This window comes from Pan paniscus, chromosome 4, assembly GCF_029289425.2.
Source record: "Pan paniscus chromosome 4, NHGRI_mPanPan1-v2.0_pri, whole genome shotgun sequence".
NCBI lineage: Eukaryota > Metazoa > Chordata > Mammalia > Primates > Hominidae > Pan > Pan paniscus.
In genome coordinates, this window is record NC_073253.2 from 167542150 (window position 1) to 167564736 (window position 22587).

General features: G+C 47.9%; 1 protein-coding gene across 4 annotated transcripts in view; it reads right to left on the bottom strand.

Moving 5' to 3' along the window:
• SH3PXD2B (SH3 and PX domains 2B) overlaps positions 1-22587 on the bottom strand; it is a 129716-nt gene that overhangs the window by 75945 nt on the left and 31184 nt on the right. For 3 of the 4 annotated variants that reach the window (XM_034960967.4, XM_003814025.6, XM_034960965.3), the window contains exons 2-3: positions 21619-21699; positions 5529-5604 (exon numbers count right to left, since the gene is read on the bottom strand). In XM_034960967.4, coding sequence (XP_034816858.1) covers positions 5529-5604; positions 21619-21699 — 157 coding nt within the window. Of the gene's footprint in view, positions 1-5528; positions 5605-21618; positions 21700-22587 lie in introns of those variants that run through there. The other variant, XM_063604705.1, reaches the window with a different exon arrangement.

A 22587-nucleotide genomic window follows, 5' to 3' on the forward strand; every position in this document is an offset into this window, starting at 1 on the left:
ACGAACAATCAAACTGTCCAATGCATTAATTGTCATTTATACACTTGTATTAACTCCCATTTTGACTCCAGGGAAAGTGTAATGTTGGTTCGGGCTCGAGAAGGAATCTGCATTCTGGTAACTTCGCCCAGACCTTGGGAATCCTCCTCCTCAATACATTTAATTAATGAAGTGTTACAGCAAATTCTAAAAAGATCTAAGAGATTTGTTTTCACTTTAAGCGCTGTGATCATAGGCCTAATTATAGTCACTGCACTGGCCACCACTGCTGGAATGGCGTTACATCAATCTATTCAAACGGCTCATTTTGTTAACGATTGGCAAGCCAATTCCACCCAAATGTGGAATTCTCAACAAGGCATTGATCAAAAATTGGCTAATCAAATTAATGATTTAAGACAGTCTGTTATTTGGCTTGGAGATTGGGTGGTGAGTCTCGAACATCACATTCAAATGCAGTGCGATTGGAATACTTCGGATTTCTGTATCACCCCGTATTCCTACAATGAGACTGATCATTCAAAGGACACCTTCTAGGTAGGGAAGATAATTTATCATTGGACATAACTAAATTAAAGAAACAAATTTTTGAAGCCTCTCAAGCTCATTTATCCATTGTGCCTGGAGCTGAGGCGTTAGATCAGGTGGCAGAAAATCTTTCTGGATTAAACCCCACGACTTGGATTAAGTCTATTGGGGGCTCCACTGTAGTAAATCTTAGAATTATGTTTCTCTGTTTAATTGGCTTATCTTTAGTGTGCCGGACCAGTCAAAGAATCCTGCATCAAAATTGAGAGAACGAACAAGCCTTCATCGCCATGGCACATTTATATAAAAAGAAAGGGAGAGATGTTGTAGGAAGTCAGGGACCCCGAACGAAGGGACCAGCTGAAGCCATGGCAGAAGAACATAAATTGTGAAGATTTCATGGACATTTATTAGTTCCCCAAATTAATACTTTTATAATTTCTTACGCCTATCTTTACTGCAATCTCTGAACATACAGAACAACAAATGTCCATGAAGATTTCAGGGACATGTATCACTTCCCCAATCAATATTCTTCTGATTTCCTATGCCTGTCTTTACTTTATCTCTTAACCCCATCATCTTCGTAAGCTGAGGATGTATGTCGCCTCAGGACCCTGTGATGATTGCGTTAACTGCACAAATTGTTTAAACAATATGAAATCTGGGCACCTTGAAAAAAGAACAGGATAACAGCAATGTTCAGGAAACAAGGGAGATAACCATTAGGTCTGGCTGCCTGAGAGCTGGGCAGAACAGAGCCATATTTCTCTTCTTTCAAAAGCAAATAGGAGAAATATCGCTGAATTCTTTTTCTCAGCAAGGAACAGCCCTGAGAAAGAGAATGCGTTCCTAGGGGAAGGTATCTGAAATGGCCACTCTGGGAACGTCTTGTCTTTTACGGTTGCAGGTAAGGGATGAAATAAGCCCCGGTCTCCTGTAGCGCTCCCAGGCTTATTAGGATAAGGAAATTCCTGCCTCATAAATTTTGGTCAGACTGTTGTCTGCTCTCAAACCCTGTCTCCTGATAAGATGTTATCAATGACAATGCATGCCCGAAACTTCATTAGCAATTTTAATTTTGCCCCGGTCCTGTGATCTCGCCCTGACTCCATTTGCCTTCTGATATTTTATTATCTTGTGAAGCATGTGATCTCTGTGACCCACACCCTATTCGTACACTCCCTCCCCTTTTGAAAATCACTAATAAAAACTTGCTCATTTTGCGGCTTGCGGGGCATCACGGAACCTGCCGACATGTGATGTCTCCCCCAGACACCAGCTTTAAGATTTCTCTCTTCTGTACTCTTTCCCTTTATTTCTCAGACCGGCCGACACTTAGTGAAAATAGAAAAGGACCCACATTGAATTATTGGGGGTGGGTTCCCCCAATAGGGGGAATTTTGGGGAATGCATTTCCCTCCCGGAGCCTCAGTCTCCTCATCTGTGAAATGGGACAGCAGCCCCTAGCTCTTAGAAGCTGTCTCCATGACACCCAGCACAGGGGTGGCCCTTAGTAGGTGCTTGCAAAGGGGCAATTACTTTAGACTTTAGATGATTCATGCACTCTGCAATTCAGAGTGCACGTTCTTTCCTCAACTCCCAGCTTTCTTAAACCTGCCTCCAGCGGGCCAATTTGTCATTTACCCACAGCAGAGCCCGAGTTGTGGCTCAGGCCCTGGCTGTGGGGCAGAACCGTGAGGCCAGCGGTAGGCATGGGAGCCAGCACCTCCTTGGCCAGGGCCTCCCTGGTGAGGTGCCACGGGCAGCGGCCCTGGCCTGTGCCTGACATGAGGTGTTTCTGTGTGCATCTCAGGGAAGGAGGGTGAGCCAGCTGCCTTCCTGGAGTGGAAAGGGTGTTCAGAGGCGAGCACAGCCTTTGGTGGGAATGGTCGGCTTTTGTTTTCCACTGTGGAGGAAGGCCAGACTGTAATTCCTATTTTTCAGGCAGCATCCTCTGCCAAGTTGGCTTCCCCAGCTCCTGCTGGGATGGAAAACTGTGCAGGCTGCTCTCCCCTCCCCCGCCTTTGTGCTAACATGAGACTTGCTTTTGTTCTGCTGACGCGGCAGTCTTGGCAGAAAACTGACCCCTAGGAGAGGGGGCGCTTCTTTTGTGCTTCCCTGCCTTGGCCTCACCCTCGGCCTTGAGGAAAAGCTAAGAGGTGGCTCAGAAGGGGTGGTCCGGGGTCCTGGGGCCCAGCGGGGTCCTGGGGTCCAGCAGGACCTCTCCAAGCCACAAGTGGGTGCCTTGAGAAGGGACCAAGTCCCTGGGAACGGCATTTTCATTAATTCTTTGGTGGAGATGGATTACGTAACCATGAAAGCTTTTAAGAGCTTGGGAGAGGGTCGGCTCAAGTTCTTCTCTGTCTTGGATAGTTTTCCAGAGCTGAGTTTGCCTTTTATCCAGTAAAGAGTTAGAACTCACTGCCTTCCTTTCCTTTCTTGATGTAAAAAACCTACATTTGGAGTCCAGTTTACCTTGAATATCCAGAATGGTCATTTAAGGAGGACTCTAACATGTGAAACCAAGAGATTCCAAAGGCATGTCCCAGGACCCTGTTTCTGCCTTTACCAATAATCTACTATGTGCCAGGAACTGGACCTTGTGAAGCAGGGGTCACTGTCCCGTTTTTAACAGATGTGGAAACTGAGGCTCAGAGGGGGATGTCGCTTGCTTGAGGTCACAGGCTAGTTTGTTTGACTCTGAAGCACACGCTTTGGAGCGCTGACATTTGGCTGCTGCAGCTGGCCAGCGGGGTTTTCTCCAGCAGGAAAGAAAATTCCAGCATGGTTGTACACTTTGCCAGTGGAGAAACTATAAATGTTAGCTTTTTTAGGTAAAGGATTCTCCCAGTGGAGGAGGCCTGGCAAACACATGCGCCCTGTCTCTAAACCCATTCAGTGACAGTAATACCTGAAGAACCCACTATGTTCCGGACTAGGGGGTTGGGAGACTGGCACTTGTGTGACCCAGGGAGTCCCCCCAGTCTCTAGACCTGTTCCCTTTGCTGAAAAAAGATTTTTTTTTTTTTTTTTTTTTTTTTTTTTTGAGATAGAGTTTCGCTCTTTCACCCAGGCTGAAGTGGTGCAATCTCGGCTCACTGCAACCTCCACTCCCCGGGTTCAAGCCTCAGCCTCCCAAGTGGCTGGGATTACAGGTGCCCGCCACCACGCCCAGCTAATTTTTATATTTTTAGTAGAGAAGGGGTTTTGCCATGTTGGCCAGCCTGGTCTCAAACTCCTAGCCTCAGATAATCCACTCACCTTGGCTTCCCAAAGTGCTAGGATTACAGGTGTGAGCCACCATGCCTGGCCTTGAAAAAGGATCTAAAGGGCCTGTCCAGCTCTAAAGATCTGTGACTTAGGGTGATTGTCAGATTGCTGATTTTCAGTACATAAAAATCATCATAGTAAGTGCTTGATAGCTGTTAGTGACCTGCCAGGCATTTACAGAATCATCATAACAACTTCATCATTTTAGTACCATTATTATCTCCAATTTGCAAATGAAGTCATCTACCCAAGGTGACAGAGTTGGTGAGGGGGGCATGCTGGGATTGGAACCCAGGTTGTCTGACTCCAGGCACGAATTTTGGAGCCAGCCATACCTGTGTCTGAATTCCAGTTCTGCCATCTGTGCAAGCACCCATAGGTTCCCTGAGCCTCAATTTTCCTCATCTGTGAAATGGGTGCAGTAATGCCTATGCCGCAGGGCTGCTCTGAGGAGCAAATGAGGTAATGAAAGTAAAGCACTGAGTGACTGGCCCACAGTAGGGAGCTATTATTATACTTGAAGCAGTAACACTGGTTTGGGTAACCCCTCTCTTTGAGCTGAAGTCGTGATAGTATTCTTTGGTAAGAATTTGGGGGGATGGAGACTGACTGCCTTGGGAACAGAGACTAGGCATAATTGCATTAAACGCTGCACAGCAGCTGGTGTGCTGCCTGGTAGCCATGTGAGGTAGGTTCATAAACTTTCTAAAATATGCCCCAAGGATGTGCCGCCCTAATCCCCAAAGCTTGTATATGTGACGAGCTATTATATGCCTTCCGTTGACTTTAGAAGAGGGAGATTATCCTGGATTAGTCAGGTAATAATTGTATGAGTCCTTAAAAGCAGACAGCCTTCCCTGACCGGTGGCAGAAGGCAAAGTCAGAGGGATCTGAAGCCCTAGTCAGGTTTGCTGCCCCACTGTTGGCTGGGAGAGGGAGAGGGCTCCTGTGATGAGGGATGTGGGAAGCTTTTAGAGGGTGAGAGGGTGGCAGCCAGCAAGGAAACAGATCTTGGTCCTATAGCTGTGACGAACTGAACTCTGCCAACAATCTATGTGGAGGCTGGAAGTAGACTTTTCTGTAGGTCCTCCAGATAAGAGCTTGGCTCAGCTGACATCTTGACTTCAGCCTCATGAGACCTTGAGCAGAACCCAGTTGGGCCAAAAACCCTGCCTGGATTTTTGGCCCACAGATCTGTGAGGTAACACATGGGTGTTTTAAGCTATTAAATTGGTGGTAATTTGTTATGCAAGAATAGAAAACGAATACCATAGTTATAGAAACAGAAAGCACTCACTAGAAAAACTTTCTGAGTTCGAATTATTCCCATTTTAGAGATGGGAGAAACTGAGGATCCCAGAGGTAAAGGATCTTCTCAAAGTCATTCATCAGCTAGTAAATGGTGTGGCATCTAATGCCAAAACCCAAGTACTCAGTCATTAACCCACTTATGCCTAGTGTTCCATTATTAGAATGCTAAGCCTGTGGGAATTATTTATATATTACTGCTCAAGGTCACTGCCAAGGTCTGATTTTTCACTCATGTAAAAGTACAAAAAATTGCAACCTCCGGCATAAATGGGTTAATTTCTACAAATGGCTGAGATTCTGGTCAGTGGGATGGTGTCCCCTGATAAAGGAAGACAAGCTGATAAACTGTCCCAAGGGCTTTGGGAACTATAACAGAGCCCCCAGTGTCCCAGTCTGAGAGCACCCATCTCACCTACCTGGCAGAAAGGGGATGATCCGCTGCTTGGGGTCCTTCTGTCCTCCTTCCATGGGAAATTTGTCCAACATCTGCATCTAAGTGGGGGGCGAATACCAAAAACAAAAACCTTTCATAATGCACTAAACATCATCTAGGACATTTTAAAGGAATTATGTGAAATATGTGATGTGATATACTAAAAGTTCACTGCGTTCAGCTTTCCAGAAACCCAAACTAATGGGAAAGGCAATTTCAGTTGGACCTAGAAACCCCATGAAAACAATGTTTATATCCACAGCTGCCAGATTTGTGAAGGTTCAGAGTTAGGAGAGACCATTCCCGGCTTTCCTGGGGTTCTCCATCCACAGGATCTGAAACGTGAACAACACTCTCAGGGCCACCAGGATTTCATGGACAGCAGGTCATCCTGCTCCTAAGTATTTCTGGGTTGAGGTAAGGAATAAATCATTAGCATCCAATCAATGTGGTTCGGTTCATGCTTATGAGGGCACTATATTCCCCTGACCCAGGAAGAATTCTCCAGGTCGGCTCAACAGATAGCTTTGGGCCTGGCTCTGTGCTAGAGGAACAGGAGACAGCGAGGAAAAGATTCATCATCTAGAGAGGGGACTGAGAAGAGAACTGATCATTAAAAGGTGGTGCAAAGAGAGGGAGGTGTAGGCTGCTGTGGGGGTAGAGGTACAAGAGGGCAGAGTCCCCAAAACAAAAACCTTTCATAGTACCATAAACGTATCTCTGAAAGCTTCAGGGACTTCATGTGAAATATCGGATTTGGCATACAAAATCACGAGGATCTGCTTCTTACTCCCCATGGGGTCTTAGGAAAGTGACAAAACCTTTTAGGACCTCATCTTTAAGTCTGCTATAAGGACACTGACTTGCAGCGTTATTTTATGGATTAAAGCTGGGCTGCGGAAGTCATTAACACTGTTGTCAAATATTTCTGGTTCTTCTGAGCACATGGTAGATTTGTACTTTCCCCAGTCCCTTGAAGTAGGATGTGGCCATTCCATGTGAGCTGGAGACATGTGTCACTTCAGGGTGGAAGATGATGACTGGTGGATGCTTTCCCACTTGCTATTTCCCTCTTCCATGGGGATTGGCCACTCTCCAGAGCCTGGCTTCTCTGCTGGCCGCGGTCATGGGATGAGGTCCAAAGACCCCAGTGACCTCTGCTGGACATGTGGCCTGAGTGAGCTATGCCAAGATGCTCTGGTTGTACAGTGAGGCTATTTGCGTAAGCAGCATCTTAACCTACCCTGTTTAGTACACGGGTCAAGGAATCAAAGCAGATGGGGAGGGAGAAAGTCCCAAGCCTTGTGGAGTAATGGCTGGAATGTGAAAAGCCTGCCCACAGGAACGTCACTCTGGCACTTAAGATCTGTCCCTCTCATGGAATAAAAGAAACTTTGAAAAGTCCAGGAGAAATACACCAGCTATTGTGTAGGCATTTGGGGAGGGAGGGGAGGACCTGAAGTGGGAGAGAACAGAGATACGTGTATGAAACACCTACTATCTGCCAGACATGGGCTAGATTCTTTAGAAACATTCCCTCATTAAATCCTTGATCATTGCTTTAAGGTGGACATGACTGTCCAGGAAACTGAAGGCCTGTAGCCAACAAAGCAGAGGGGCCAGAGACTGAAGACCACTTGCTTCTTTATCATCAAATCACCTCGCCTCTGAAATGCTACAAAGACAATTAAAAAGGCCAGGGCTGCTTTCCCAGGCTGGAGCTCCCGGCCTCTTTGGTGCTGTTCTACATGATGCCCTGGGCAGGTGAGTCAGCCTCAGGTTGGCTGCGCATCCTGGAAGCTGCTGGGATGCACGGCCTTGCCCCAGAAGTCTTTAAACTTTTAAACTGTGGGTTTTTTTTTTTTCCTTCTCTCTTTTTTCCCTTGGTCGCTAGCTACAGGTTTATTAATCTTTATCGTTTCAAAGAACTTGCTTTTAGTTTCACTGATTTTCTTTATTCTTTTTCTGTTCTCAATTTCTTTTCTTTTTTGAGACAGGGTCTTGCTCTGTCACCCAGGCTGGAGTGCGGTGGCACAATCATGGCTCACTGCAGCCTCAATCTCCCTGGGCTCAGGTGATCCTCCCATCTCAGCCTCCAGAGCAGCTGGGACTACAGGCGTGTGCCACCATGCTCAGCTAATTTTTTTGTATTTTGTACAGATGGCTTTTGCCATGTTGCTCAGGCTATCGATTTCTTATCTTAATTACTGCCTTTCTTTTGTGTGCTTTGGGTTATCATTTTTTTTTTTTTTTTGAGATGGAGTTTCCCTCTTGTTGCCCAGGCTGGGGTGCAATGGCGTGGTCTTGGTTCACTGCAACCTCCACCTCCCAGGTTCAAGAAATTCTCCTGCCTCAGCCTCCCAAGTAGCTGGGATTACAGGTGCCTGCCTAACTTTATTTTTAGTAGAGACGGGGTTTTACCATGTTGGCCAGGCTGGTCTCGAACTCCTAACCTCAGGTGATCTGTCTGCCTTGGCCTCTCAAAGTGCTGGGATTACAGACATGAGCCACCACGCCTGGCCTGGGTTTTCACTTTCTAGTTTATTTTAATTTTTTAAATTTCTAAAATTTAATTTTTAATTGACACATAATAATTGTATATATTCATGGGGTACATTAGTAATGTTGATTCACATAATATGTAGTGATCAGATCAGCATATTTACACATTCATCATCTCAAACATGTATCATTTATTTGTGTTAGAAATATTCAATGTTTTCTTCCCAGCTATCTGAAACTATATAATACGCTATTGTTAACTATAGTCATCTCACAGTACTATAAAACACTAGAACTGGCCAGGCACGGTGGCTCACACCTGTAACCCCAGCACTCTGAGAGGCCAAGGTGGGTGGATGGCCTGAGGTCAGGAGATCGAGACCAGCCTGACTAACAGTGAAACCCCCTCTCCACTAAAAATACAAAAAAATTAGCTGGGCATGGTGGCGGGCACCTGTAATCCCAGCTACTAGGGAGACTGAGGCAGGAGAATCGCTTGAACCTGGGAGGTGGAGGTTGCAGCGAGCCGAGACTGCACCATTGCACTACAGCCTGGACAACAAGAGCAAAACTCCGTCTCAAAACAAAAACAAAACCAAAAACACCCAAAACACTAGAACTTATTCCTCCTATTTAGCTGTAATTTTGTTTCCTTTTACAAATCTCTCCCTATCTCCCCACTTCCCCCTACCCTCCCCAGCCTCTAGTCCTCTGTGCTACTTTTCACTTTATGAGATCAACTTTTTTAGCTTCCACATGTAAGTGAGAACTTTATGTTCCTGGCTTATTTCACTTAACATAATGTCCTCCAGTGGCATCTATGTTGCTGCAAATGACAGGATTTCCTTATTTTTGATGGCTGAATAGTATTCAATTGTGTATGCATACCACATTTTCTTTTTCTTTTTCTTTTCTTTTTTTTGAGACAGAATTTCGCTCTTGCTGCCCAGGCTGGAGTGCAATGACGCGATCTTGGCTCACTGCAGCCTCCGCCTCCTGGGTTCAAGCGATTCTCCTGCCTCAGCCTCCCCGGTAGCTGAGATTACAGGCATGGGTCACCACACCTGGATAATTTTTGTATTTTTAGTACAGACAGGGTTTCACCATGTTGGTCAGGCTAGTCTGGAACTCCTGACCTCAGGTGATCCACCTGCTCCGGCCTCCCAAAGTGCTGGGATTACAGGCATGAGCCACTGTGCCCGGCCCATACCACAATTTCTTTATCCATTCATCTGCTGATGGCTACTTAGGCTGATTCCACACCTTGGCTGCTGTGACTAGAGCTGCAATCAACATGGGATGTATTATCTCTTAGATATACTGATTTCCTTTCCTTTGGATAAATGCCTAGTGGTGGGATTGCTGAATCATATGGTAGTTCTCTTTGCAGTGTTTTGTGGAACCTCTACATTGTTTCCCATGGTGGCTATACTAGTTTACGTTCCCACCTACTGTGTATAAGAGTTCCCTTTTCTCTACATCCTTGCCAGTATTTTAAACATGTGGTTTTATTTGTGGTTTTGAGTCATTGTCCCCTGTTCTGTTGCCTGGTGAGGTGGAAATGCTTGGTCCACTGTCATTCAGAGACAGGTGAGGCCACAGTGGGGCCTTGCTGGAAAAGGCAGCCTTCCTTTTGTGAATCCAAGAGCTCTTCAATGCCAGCACATAGTAGATGCTCAATAAAAACGGGCTGAACTTGATGTCGATGAAGAGAGGTTGTGAGTGGCGAGGACAAGGGGCTATGCTCTGTACTTTCCAGTCAATTTTTCTGAGAACCTAAAACTTCTCTAAAAACTAAAGTTTATTGATTAAAAAAAAATTGGCTGAACCAATGAACGCAACTGAGCAAACGCTTTGGGAGGCAACTTCAGGACATGTTTGCCAAGTAACTCTGAGGAATAATATTCACATTACTAATACTAAATAATAATTAGTAATCACAACTAACACGTGTATAACAGTTCACAGTGAACATGTCCTCTCATATACGATTTCATGTGACCTTGACAGTAACTCTGTGAAATAAATGTTACATTCCCCTTGTCACAGATGAGGTAACTGAGAAGCAGAGAGGGCAGTGAACTTGCCTGAAGTCACACAGCTAAGTGGTGTGTCCAGCCAGTCCATGCACCTTTGTCTAAATTCCATTCTTTTTGCCTAAGACCACTCTTTGAGGCAGCTTCAGAGTGTCACGTGAACACAAAAGTCAGCCTGAGATGAGGTAAGTTTAATATTCTGTGCACATGTCAACAGCATGCTTTCTTTTCGAAAGCAGAGCCATTAATCAGTCTCAGCTGTGGAGTATGTTAGAGATTTATAGGTTTTTGCCTAACACTATCTACTTTTTCCCTTCTCAATTTTATTTGTTATGACAATGAAACACCATTAAAGGGAACTTTTTTTTTTTTAAACAATGCACTAGTAATCTGTCCACCCTAACACGACTATTTCCAATCTCCGGGTTCCTTTGGAGTCCCTGTATGAATGTACACGTCAGCCAATGAGTCCCTGCCACTGCTGTGTTTTTCAGTCCTCAGAGGGGTCTCTACTGCCTGGTCTTAAGAAGCTGCTCTCTTGCCCTTTGTCCTGACTTGATTTTACCCAGATCAGCATGGCCCAAGGAGCTGAAAGGCTTCCCTTTGTGTTATTTATTTGTTGGAGGTGGCAGATCTGGGTTTAAATACTGCATAGTCTAACCACAGACATGACTGCTGGGGACCCAACAGCCCCGGGGTTCAATCCTGATGCTTCCTCATGCCAGCTGTGTGTCCTTGGCCAGACACTTCATCCCCTGAGCCTGTTTGGCCGTCTGCAGGATGAGGGACGCAGCCTGCTCCGCGGCGGGGCTGGGTAAATGAGTGCTATGTGGAAACTCTGGGGAGCACAACAGATGCTCAGCAAGAAATCCCCGCTCCTTACACTCTGCCCATATTGAATACGTTATTTTGAAAGTTATTTGGGGATAACTTTTAGTAGTCTGTAAGGCTGTGTGGTTTTTTTTTTAATCGTGTTAAATATACACAAGAGAAGATTTACCATTTCAACCACACTTGAGTGTACAGTTCAGTGGCATTCAGCACATTCACAGTGTTGTGCAAACATCACCACCATCCCTCTCCGGAACCTCTTCATCATCCAAAACTGAAACTGTGACTCCCCCCTCTCCCTCCCCCTGGGCCCTGGCAACCACTACTCTGCTTTCTGCCTCTATGAATCTGACTGTTGTAGCTACCTCCAATAAGCGGATGACACAGTATTTGCCCTTTTGGGACTGGCATATTTCACTTAGCATAAGGTCCTCAAGCTCCATCCATTTTATAGCATGTGGCAGAATTTCCTTCTTTTTTAAGGCTGAATAATATTTGATTGTGAGGCTGTGTTTTAAGGTTGGCAAAAAACCCCTCAGGACTGCCCGGGTGGCCCCGTGGCTGTAGCAGGGCTGTCTGCTGGCACTTTCTGCCATCATGGAGGTGTTCTACATCTTGCTGTCCAATCCAGTGGCCACTAGCCTCCTGGTAGCTATTGAGCACGTGAAATGCTGCTCCTGCAACTCAGGAGCTCAATTTAAAAATTTTCTTTAATTGACTTGAATTTACATTTAAATACCCTCATGTGACGAGCGGCTGCCATCCCGGACAGTGCAGGGCTGGACTATCACAATATCCTCCTATTTAAACCACATCCAATTTTATTTCGTTTTCTTCATCACTGTGTCCAATGTCAACGGCCATCTGTGAGTTTGCTAGTTGCAAAGACTAGGACTCAGGATAAGATGCTGGGGGATTAGAGCCCTGCAAGCTTTCCTCGCCGAGCTGGTCTTGGTGTGTCCCGGTTTACCGGCCACCAATTGCGTCTATGCAGAGAACTGTAACACTAGGCATCCAAAGGCCTTGAAGTAGGTTCTCCAAGGGACCAGGCCCAGGCTGTCTGCAGCAGCAGGAGCAGAGGCATGCTCCTCAAAGCCTAACCCATGTCATCCTTGGTAATGAGAAAACCCACTACCCGCGCTCCCCCCAGATAACAAAAGAAGTGGCGCTCAGGGCGAGGAGGACTGGAAACTGAAGAGGAAGATGAGTCATTTGGGGAGTAGGAAGGGAGAAGGAGTCACATCAAGTTGCCACATCACAGGCTTCCAAGAAGAAAGAGAGAACACTCCATCAGCAGTTTTCAAGACATCAGCTTGCGGTAGAGGGAATGCGAGACACGCTGTCCAAAGAACACGCCATGGAAGCTGGCCACCGCACGTGGTTTGTGTTAGCAGCAGCCATCGAGGCTGGACTTGGGAGGGGTTTACCCCCTCAATATCACAAAAGCCCCAAGTCCCAGCGGAGCCGGAGCAGGAAGTGGAGAAAGGCCTGGGGCCATCATGCGCAGCTGCAGGCTGGCAGAAAGCCACAAGGTCCTGGGGCAGGGCTTTCAGGGCCCTGAACACAACGGTGTCCCTGGGCCTAGTCTACCATCTGTGGTTTGTTGTCTTTGAGGATTCTGGCCCCTCCACGAGCTGGTCTAAATATCAATGTGTCTGGTGTCCTGATGGACGTGCCGCACGGAGGCTGCCACCACCTCCGGTCTGTCCGCTTCTCTCCATACTTACTGCTCCCCCTAAGTCCAGGCTTGTATTTTCTCAGTTCAACCCCCTTACTACTGTTTACCCTCTCTTCTGCCCCACTACCTCCTCACTGGTACACGGTAGGCACCTGTTAGATATTTGTGCAAAGAACAAATGAGTAAATGAATTAATGAATGAATGAAAAAACAAATGAGAAAAAGTGGTTAACTGGTTTGGTCAGCCACTCTCTGGGAAAGGAAAAATTACATACCAGGTGGCAGCAACACGGCCTGGACCTGAGTTTAGCTGCAACTGCCCAAGATAATCATGCCTCTTTCTATTTTAGAAATAAAGAATTGCTAACTGTGTGGAAAAAGGCAACTACGGTATTTTCCCAGTGACACACCTTCCATATGGTAATAGCTTTTAGTGGGAAGGGAAAACTATTCCATTTAAGTATGCACAACACGTTGGAGGCATACTCCAATTCCAGAAGATAATGTCTGGGAGAAAAAGTGTGTCTGAGGATGGAGTAAAGGCAGTATTTGGATAAATATGGTTGGTGGAGTCTTGGGCCAGATGTTGGCTGGGATCTTGCTGGGAAGGCTTCCCGGCCAGGCAATGCCTGCCGAGGGAGTGAAAACTCTTCAGTTCTGCCATCCCCTAGACCTGTCCTCAGAAAAGCTAGAAGAAAACCCTCCCTTCCCTTTGGCCTCTGCAGTGGAGCATGGGGGCTTATGGGCAGATAGTCTTAAAAAGTACACTTGGGGCTGTTAAACTCCCAAGAGGGCCGAGGTGGAAGGACCAGGATCTTAGAAGGAGACAGGTCAAGGCCGGGCGCAGTGGCTCACGCCTGTAATCCCAGCGCTTTGGGAGGCTGAGGCGGGTGGATTGCTTGAGGCCAGGAGTTCAATACTGGCCTGACCAACATGGCAAAACCCCATCTCTACTAAAAATACAAAAATTAGCCAGGCATGGTAGCGCGTGCCTGTAATCCCAGCTACTCCGGAGGCTGAGGTGGGGGAATCGTTTGAACCCGGGAAGCGGAGGTGGCCGTGAGCCGAGATCGCGCCACTGCCCAGAGCGAGACTCCATCTTAAAAAAAAAAAAAGAAGAAGGGGATAGGTCAGTCCTAGCTCAATGGAAACTGGAAACAAGTGGTTTCTGTTGCATGACTTGGGACAGTCTCTGGAGAGACAAAGGCATAGACGGAGATGCAGCCTCCACCTGTGATTTGATGCGTCCAAGAACTGCTCGAGCTGCAAGCCCCTGTGCCTAGCAGCAACCTTCCGGCACAGCGTGCGGAGCAGGAGAGGAGCCAGAAAAGCTTCTCTGGATCCCTGCAGCATGAACTTCCCCGTAGGGAGTGTTCCTTCTTACAGATGAGGCTGGCATTTCTCCCGAGGGCTCCTTCATGGGCAGAGTGACTCAGCTGGCTCTGTGCTCCCCTGCCAATGTTGGAATTCTGGAAGATGCCCAGCTAAGACTCCTGCTCCATTGCACCTCTGCACCTTTGCACATGGTGTCCTCTGCATGCAATGCCCTCCCCCATTCGGTGGAGGGGCCATTCCTTATTTATTGTCAAGACCCTGCTCAGATGTCACCTCCTCCAGGAAGTGAGCCCTGTCTGAGCTCCCTGGCTAGGAGGGAGGTCCCTCTGTGAACACCTGGGTTTCTCTCTACCTGAAATAACGTGCCTATTCCCACTACCCTGGAGGCTTATGGAAAGCAGAGATCCATCTGGGTCCCTTGTGGCAGCTCGAGGTCTAGGTTAGCAAATGTTTAACTGTGCCTTCTGTGAGGGAAGCCCTGGCTCCAGTGATGACCATGACCCTTGGCCTGGGGGACACAATGAACCAGTGGGAACTCAGAAGACAAAGGTTGCACAGTACAGTGTAGATGGGCTCACGTTTTGGTCAGAACTGCCCTCTGCGGGATAGACTCTGCCTGTATCTTAGAGGGAGGAGCCAAATGGGCCTTAAAAAGGGGCAGCCATAGGCAGGACTCTATGTGGGTAAATCTGTCTTTCAGCAGGCAGATTGAAAGGCAATCCCAGGGCCCAAGGAGGCAGGGAGGTTAGGAGTGCAAGTTTGAGATCCAGCCACACCTGGGCTTGAATCCCAGCCATGCTGCTTTCTGGGCATGTGACTCTGCCTTTCTGAGCTTCAGTTTCCCCATCTGTGAAATGGATACAATACTGACCTCATGCCTGTGAGGACAGAATGAGATGGCATATAAGATGGGCATCTGGCACATTCCAGTTAGTGACTGCCGATACTGTTACCATGTGGCTCAACCCAGCCACATTTCTGCTAGGCACTACCCTCAGCTCTCTGGGCACTCCAGTCATCCCCAGTGTTCTGCCTGGATGCCAATTTCCTTTGCCACACTGATGGACTCTCCAGGGTAATCCCAAGCCAGGGCAGAAAGGGAGAATCAGAGAGGCTGGGTGACCATCCCAAGGCCGCACAGCTGGTAAGACAGAGGGAAGGACCCGACACCAGGTATTCTTATTTCAAGCCCAGGGCTCTATCCCATCTCCTGCACCCTCAGGTGAATGAGACGCGTGGTCAGATGTCAAGTAAGAGCATCAGGCATCACTATCAGGCCCTTCTAAGGTAAGCAAGTCAGGAAACCAAGTTGGAAGGTGAATCTTCATAAAGGGGAACTTCCAGCCGGGCGCGGTGGCTCAGGCCTGTAATCCCAGCACTTTGGGAGGCCGAGGTGGGTGGGTGACTTGAGTCCAGGAGTTTGAGACCAGTCGGGGCAACAAAGCAAGACTCCGTCTCTACAAAAATTTAAAAAATTAGGCGTGGTGGCAAACACCTGTAGTCTCAGCTACTCGGGAGGCTAAGGTGGGAGGATCACTTGAACCTAGGAGTTTGGGGCTGCAAGTGAGCTGTGATGGCGCCACTGCACTCCAGCCTGAGTGACAAAGTGAGACCCTGTCTCTACCTTTTTTTTTTTTTGAGACGGAGTTTCGCTCTTGTTGCCTAAGCTGGAGTGCAATGCACGATCTAGGCTTACTGTAACCTCTGCCTCCCGGGTTCAAACGATTCTCCTGCCTCAGCCTCCTGAGTAGCTGGGATTACAGGTGCCCACAACCGCGCCCAGCTAATTTTTGTATTTTTAGTAGAGATGGGGTTTCACTATCTTGGCCAGGCTGGTATTGAACTCCTGACCTTGTGATCCGCCCACCTCGGCCTCCCAAAGTGCTGGGATTACAGGCGTGAGCCACTGCGCCCGGCCTCTACTTTTTTTTTTTTTTTTTTTTTTTAAAGGACCTTTTCATAGAGACTGTGAGTCTCTCTCTCTCTCTCTCTTTTTTTTTTTTGAGACAGGGTCTTGCTCTGTTGCCTAGGCTAGAGTGCAGTGGCACAATCTCAGCTCACTGCAGCCTTGACCTGCTAAGCTCAAGGGATCCTCCCACCTCAGCCTCCCAAGTAGCCTGGGCTACAGGTGCGCACCGTCACACCTGGCTAATTTCTAAATTTTTTGTAGAGATGGGATCTTGTTTTGTTGGCCAGGCTGGTCTTGAATTTCTGGGCTTAAGTGATCTGTCTGCCTCAGCCTCCCAAAGTGATGGGATTACAGGTGTGAGCCATCACACTCGGTGACTGTGAGTCTCTTTTCCCACAAGGGAGCCTGGGTCATGCTCCAACTCCTGAGTGGCCTCTCTGCAGACTGTTTCCTCTGCCTGAATGTCCTGCCCCCGTTGGAGGGGGCATATTGTTTTCTATCACCTACGGGCTATTTCCATGATGTCCTCCAGGGAATCTGCCACTGCTCTGTTAGTCTCCATGCACTGGCAGGACACTGATTCTACTTTCAGTCCCCAGGCTGGTCCTGAATAGCCTGGTCATGTGACCCAAGATGAGCCAATGAGACTTTTGCTTTAACTGTTGGGGTGTTCTCTTTCCCTGAAGTCACTGGGCTATCTGTGGGATGCAGCCTGGGGCTGTGGCTGCCACCAGCTGGACACCACCTGGCCTGGACACAAAGAAAGCTAAGAAGTGAAGAAAGCCAAGTCCTCATTGACGTTCGGTGCCTAGATCCAGCCACACCTGAAGCCAATTTCCTTAGACTTCTCATTTACACTCAGCTAATCAATGCTCTGTTTGAATAATCCATCTTGACTGGGCTTCTGTCATTTGTACCTAAAAGAGTTCTGATGAAAACAAGATCTCATGGCCAGCAAGTGGCAGAATTTGGATCAAAGCCCAGCCCTGTCTAATCCCAAAGCCCAGGATCTTCACCACTCTATTAACTGGCATAATCTCCTCCTCTAATCTTTATGCCAATTCCTAGCAGCACCCATGCCCATCAATAATCCTAATAGCTGACATTTGCTTGGTGCTCGACAGCCTAGAAACTGCTCTGGCACTCACCATCCCTTTTACACTGAGATATACTTCACATACCATAAAAGTCACCCTTTTAGAGTGTTCAATGTAGTGGCTTCCAGTATATTCATAAGGTTACGCCTCCATGACCACTAAATCATTCTAGAACATCTTCATCACCCCTAAAAGGTACCCAGTACCCATTAGCAGTATCTTCCCATTTTCCCCTAGCCTCTGGCAGCCACGAACCTGCTTTCTGTCTATGAATCTGCCTCTTTTGGACACAGATGATAAGTTTTAACTCATGAGAACCTTGTGAAGCAGCCACTACAGAGAGGAGCCCCAGAAAAGCAGAGCAGCTAAAAGTGTGGATACTGGGGTCGCCTGCCAGCTTCCAATCTGAGCTCTGAGGCTCACTAGCTGTGTGACTTCGGGCGAACCACTTAACCTCTCTGAGCCTGGGTTTCTTCATTTGCGTAATTGGATAAGCTTGTCTGGAGGACTGAATGAGTCACTACATCTAGATGTTTAGCAGGATGGGGGCCCACATTCAGTGTTCCAGAAATGCCAGCTGTTTCTATTGTTTTCACCCCATGTCACCAATGAGGGCTCTCAGGCACAGAGGGGTTAAGGGGTGTGCCCAAGGCCACACAGCTGGAGGGTGGCTGGGCCCCAGGTCTCCTGACTTAGTCCTCTGCTTTTTCCATTACGCCACACTGGCCTTGCTGCTCCTCCACCAAGGCTCGGCTCTCCCCATACTGTTTGGGCCAAGTTACTTCTGAAAAAACCAAGGCTGCTTGCCAGACGGGAGGGGAGGGTGGAATCATGAAATCATCTAACTCCAGGGTGTTGCAGGCCCGCAAGGGCTGGTGCGATCCTGCCCTAACCTCTTCCAGCTTTCCCTGCTGGGGTGTGTGTGGGGGAGGAGGCAGCCGGTTCCACGATGCTTCCAGGATAAGCAGGACCCTCTGGAATTCCATGACTTTCCCACTCCAGCCGTCCATCTGGGACTCTGAGCCTGGATGAAGTCCTGCCTTAGACAACTTTGTTACAGGAGGGAAGCCTGTCGCGGCAACCCCCCCAGTTATTACCGATTATGCTGAGCATGGAGGAAAACCTTAAGTTCTGGTAGAAATAAGAAAGTTGAGTCGGAACAGGAGAGTGGAAGGAGCATGGGCCTCGGGACAGGAAGACCCGTGATCAAACCCTGGCTCAAGCATTCCCAAAGGGTATCAGCTTGGGCAAGTCACACCTGTGCAGAGGGACGGCTGACAGCTAATGTGCTTACTGAGCCAGGTGCGTCCGCTTAACCGGCACAATAAATGCACGAGGAAGGCACTTTCATTCCTACTATGCAGATGAGGAGGCTGAGGCTCAGAAACATACAGCGGTGACCCCAAGCTGAGCCCTGAACAGGCAAAGCTGAGATTTGCACCCAGGTCTGTCTGACTGAAAGCCAAGGTCTTAAGCCTTAGGCTGTGCTGGAATAGGGAACTCAGAGAACCCAGTCCACCTTGCACACGGCCTGGCCGCGTGCCTCGACATGTCAGCAATGAACAACATTTGCATAAGCACTTCCAGGGCCCCCTTCCCACTCCGCTTCTCATCAAATCTCTTCCAGATGACTCTACGTCCCCACCTCCTCGGCAACAGCTGACAGGCTCAGCAGTGAACTATGATCCAGGGCCCTTAGGACAATCAGATTCTCCCTTCTGGAGACTGGAATCAGCATCCAGAAACTCTAGTGCTTTGACAACAGGGAAGCACACTGCAGCTCCAGGTGGAAGGTGCTCACTGGGGGTTGCTCTTGGGGGATGTGGGCCAGTGGGCAACTGCAGGAAGTGGTCCAGAACAGGCTCCATGGGAGATCCTGAGGCCACAAGCACAGATGGCCCGGGAGCTGCCAGCTGGTTCCTGGCCCCTGCGAGGCTGGCTGCATTTTCTGCTCTGGGTTTCAGGGAACAATATATCCAACCCCACCCCTCTCTTCGTGCCCGAGCTAGCTGAGTGGGCTTTGCTCGGTGGATGTAAATAATTCCTGGGATAACAATCAGGTGTTATTGTTCCGTACCTCCTCTTCTGCTCCTTGGAGGTGTCAGGCAGGCAAGAGGCCTCTGAAAGCAAAATACAGGTAGCCCTCCCTATCTAGACCCTCACTGCACAAAAAGTCAGTCTAGCAACTTGAAACATGTTTACCTAACACTCACTCTTTGAAGACCTGCTATAGTGAATCTGCATAAATCACCACAGATCTGGGTAGAGAATGCGGAGGGTCCTCCATTTGTATCTCATTCATTCTCAGCCAGGACTGTGCCTCCTGCCCATGGCATCGAAAGATGCTGGGCATCACCACTGTGATCCTCCCTTCCTCTTCCCCAGGGTTTAGATCTTTCTTCCCTGCCCCAGTGTTCGCTCCTGTCAAGTTCACTTTAGATGGTATCTTAGCATCTTTAACTTATAGCTGCTTTGTTTATTTACATTCTGTTTGCTGCAGAGCAGAAGCAAAAATATAATTTGTTTATGATACTGTTTGATATTATTGCATACTGAACACAAAACATCGCTAATGAATTCATTACATTTTAAATAATTAGGTAACTGGTGTCTCACTTGCTTTATATTATGCAATGACTCTTGGCAGTTTGTTATGTAGGCGTTTCGGGAAACCAGTTAGGAACACATTATTTCCCCTCCCCCTACAAAATAATGAAACACAAGCTCTGAAAATTCTCTATTCGGCACTGTCAGGAGCAGATTAGGTCAGAATAATGAAGGATGCCAGCCTTCTGAGAGAAACTGTGTGGCAAAAAGACAGGATGATGTACAAAGGACAGAGGCAGTCTTCTGACGGCCAGGAAATGTTGACTTTACCTCTGTTCGCGGCAGTTTGTGAAACTACCTCTTTCAGGTGTCAGTCTCCACCCTTATTGACTTCTGGGGTGGAGCAGGGACCCCGGCAAGCCCATTGGCTGCGACATTTCTCACTCATATTGATTGGCGTCGAGTTGAGCCTATGACACACAATAATGTGTTTGCTGGGATTTCTGACAAGTGACTTTTACCCTTTCCTGCTGGGTGTGAGCCCAGAGCTGTTGTATCATTGTGCAATCATGTGGGATCCGAGGATAAAGCCAGCACCATGGAAGTAGAGATTGGAATGAGAGGAAGAAGCCAGATCAGGTGACACCAAAAAAACCCTGGATTAAGATGTGCCTGAAGCCTGGGAGATATATTCTCCTAGGACGTTCAGTTACACCCGCGAAAAAACCTCCTGTTTACTTCATCCAGCTTGAGTTGGGTTTCTGTCACTTGCAACAGAAGCATTCTGACTGAAAAGAAGACTGTCACGTCAGGATGGAGACTTGTGTTGGCCTGAGAGGTGACATAGCCCCTTACCAGGAGGCTGGGAGAAGACACATGTTCAGAAAGCCGGGCAAGTTCCCAATGTCTCCCGAGGGTTTTCTAAATAACTCTGTTACATCCTACGAGGAGGAACCATGACTACCTCTCACACTTGCTGTTACATGCCATTAGTGACATCAAGAAGAAACTACTAACCCACTGGTTAGACTTGTTTTACCCTAATGGGGATATGCTTATACCGAGCTGTTCACATTCTGCCTGGCTCCCTATAAGACTGGTAGTATACATGGTGTTCGTTCATTCATTCATTCATTCACCAAACACTGACTGGACATACACTGTGTGTTAGGCCTTGAATAAACTATTAAGGACAGACAGGAAGAGAAAGATGTGGTTCTGGCCCACGATAGTCACAGTCTAGGCAGGGAGACAGACAAGCAGACAGCTTCAATACAGAGAGACACACAGAGCTGTAGGGGCACAGAATGGGTGGCCCTCGCTGGCCAGGGAACAGAGGCAAGGTTTCCTAGGGGGTGAGAGCCCTGAAGGGCAGAAGGGGTTACTGGAGCCATGAGTGAGCTGGGAAGGCACAGGAGTATGTGGGGAGGGCAAAGGCCTGTGGAGAGAGGCCAAGGTGAGGCAGGAGATGCAGGTCTGTCTTCAGAGCTGAATGGCCCCAAAAGTCTAGACACACTCAACAAACCCAGCTCACCAGCAAACACGATTATCGTTTAAAACTTAAGTTCAAACACTGCATGCCAAAGCCATTTGGAAATGATTTCCAGATTACCCTCCATTCTGGAGCAGTTAACAGGTACCCTTTCTCTTATGGAGGAAATATGAAATATCAAAGCATAAAGCAACAAAGCACATTATTGGTGTCTCAAAAGTAATGGATGTCATTTTTTTTTTGAGACGGAGTTTTGCTCTTGTTGCCCAGGCTGGAGTGCAATGGCACGATCTTGGCTCACTGCAACCTCTGCCTCCCGGGTTCAAGCAATTCTCCTGCCTCAGCCTTCTGAGTAGCTGGGATTATAGGCACCCGTCACCACACCTGGCTAATGTTTGTATTTTTAGTAGAGACGGGGTTTCACCATGTTGGCCGGGCTGGTCTCAAACTTCTAACCTCGAGTGATCCACCCACCTCAGCCTCCCAAAGTGCTGGGATTACAGGTGTGAGCCACTGCGCCCAGCCATGGATGTCATTTTTAAGTCTGGGAAATTAAAAAAATTCTGGACTCTAAAGTTGTAGTGGAATGTAAGTCCAATTAAACTCTTTCCGATCCTGTAGCTCACCAGAGACCTCAAATCCTTACCTGGAGGTCAAAAAACTTGCTGTAGCGCCGGTAAATGGCCTCGGTGGAGCCGCTGGACCACGTGACCCGGATGATGTAGACCTGCGGGAGCAACAGAGGAGATGGGTGTTAACACCAGAAGGTGGTCTCCCAATCTCTGGGACCCAGGGGGAGCACAAGACTCAGAGTCAGAAAGACATGGGGTTCAGCCTTAGCTCTGCCAATGACTGGCTGGACAAGTTGCTTGCTGTAAGCCTCATCTCCCTCCTCAATAAAATGAGTGTAATAACCCCCAACAGAGTTGTGCAAAGGATGAATGACATCAAGTATGGGGATGCACTGGCAGCACATCAGCTCAGGAGAAGCTGCTGTTTTCAGCATTGCCAGGATTCCTCGCTACCTGCTCAGTTCAGTGAGAGACAGGCTGGCTATCTTGCCAGTCATTCCTAAAACCTTGACTTTCATCAGAAGTCACGGAGACGTGCAGCTCTTGGCCATCTTATATTTTCCACAGGCCAGCCCATCATGCTGTCTCCACCGACGAGGACCTAGGCCAAGTTATTTTTTCCCCGAGTCCCAGTTTCTCCTGTGAATGGGGCTAACAGCACCTGCTTCCTCTGCCTCCTCTGCCTCCCAGGATAGATGTGAGGTGCTGATGAAATTAAGGATGAAGGACCATTTTATAAACCACTGGGCTGTGCTTCCAGCCTGTGTCACACGTCACGGCACACACAGAAAACAATACATTGATAACAAACCCGGGCAAACTGAGGTGACTATTAGAGGTCAGAGGTGCCTGGCTGGGGCCTTTGGTGGCCCCGGACACACCAGGTAGACACCTAAGGGCTAAGGGATCAGCATACCTGTGACCCATTCCTGGACTGCATAAACTATTTGTTGCCATAGGGTAGTTGTGACAATTAAAATATATGCACACGTGAAAGCTGTTTGGAAACAAAGAAATGTCATAGAAACACAAGGTGCTCAGTG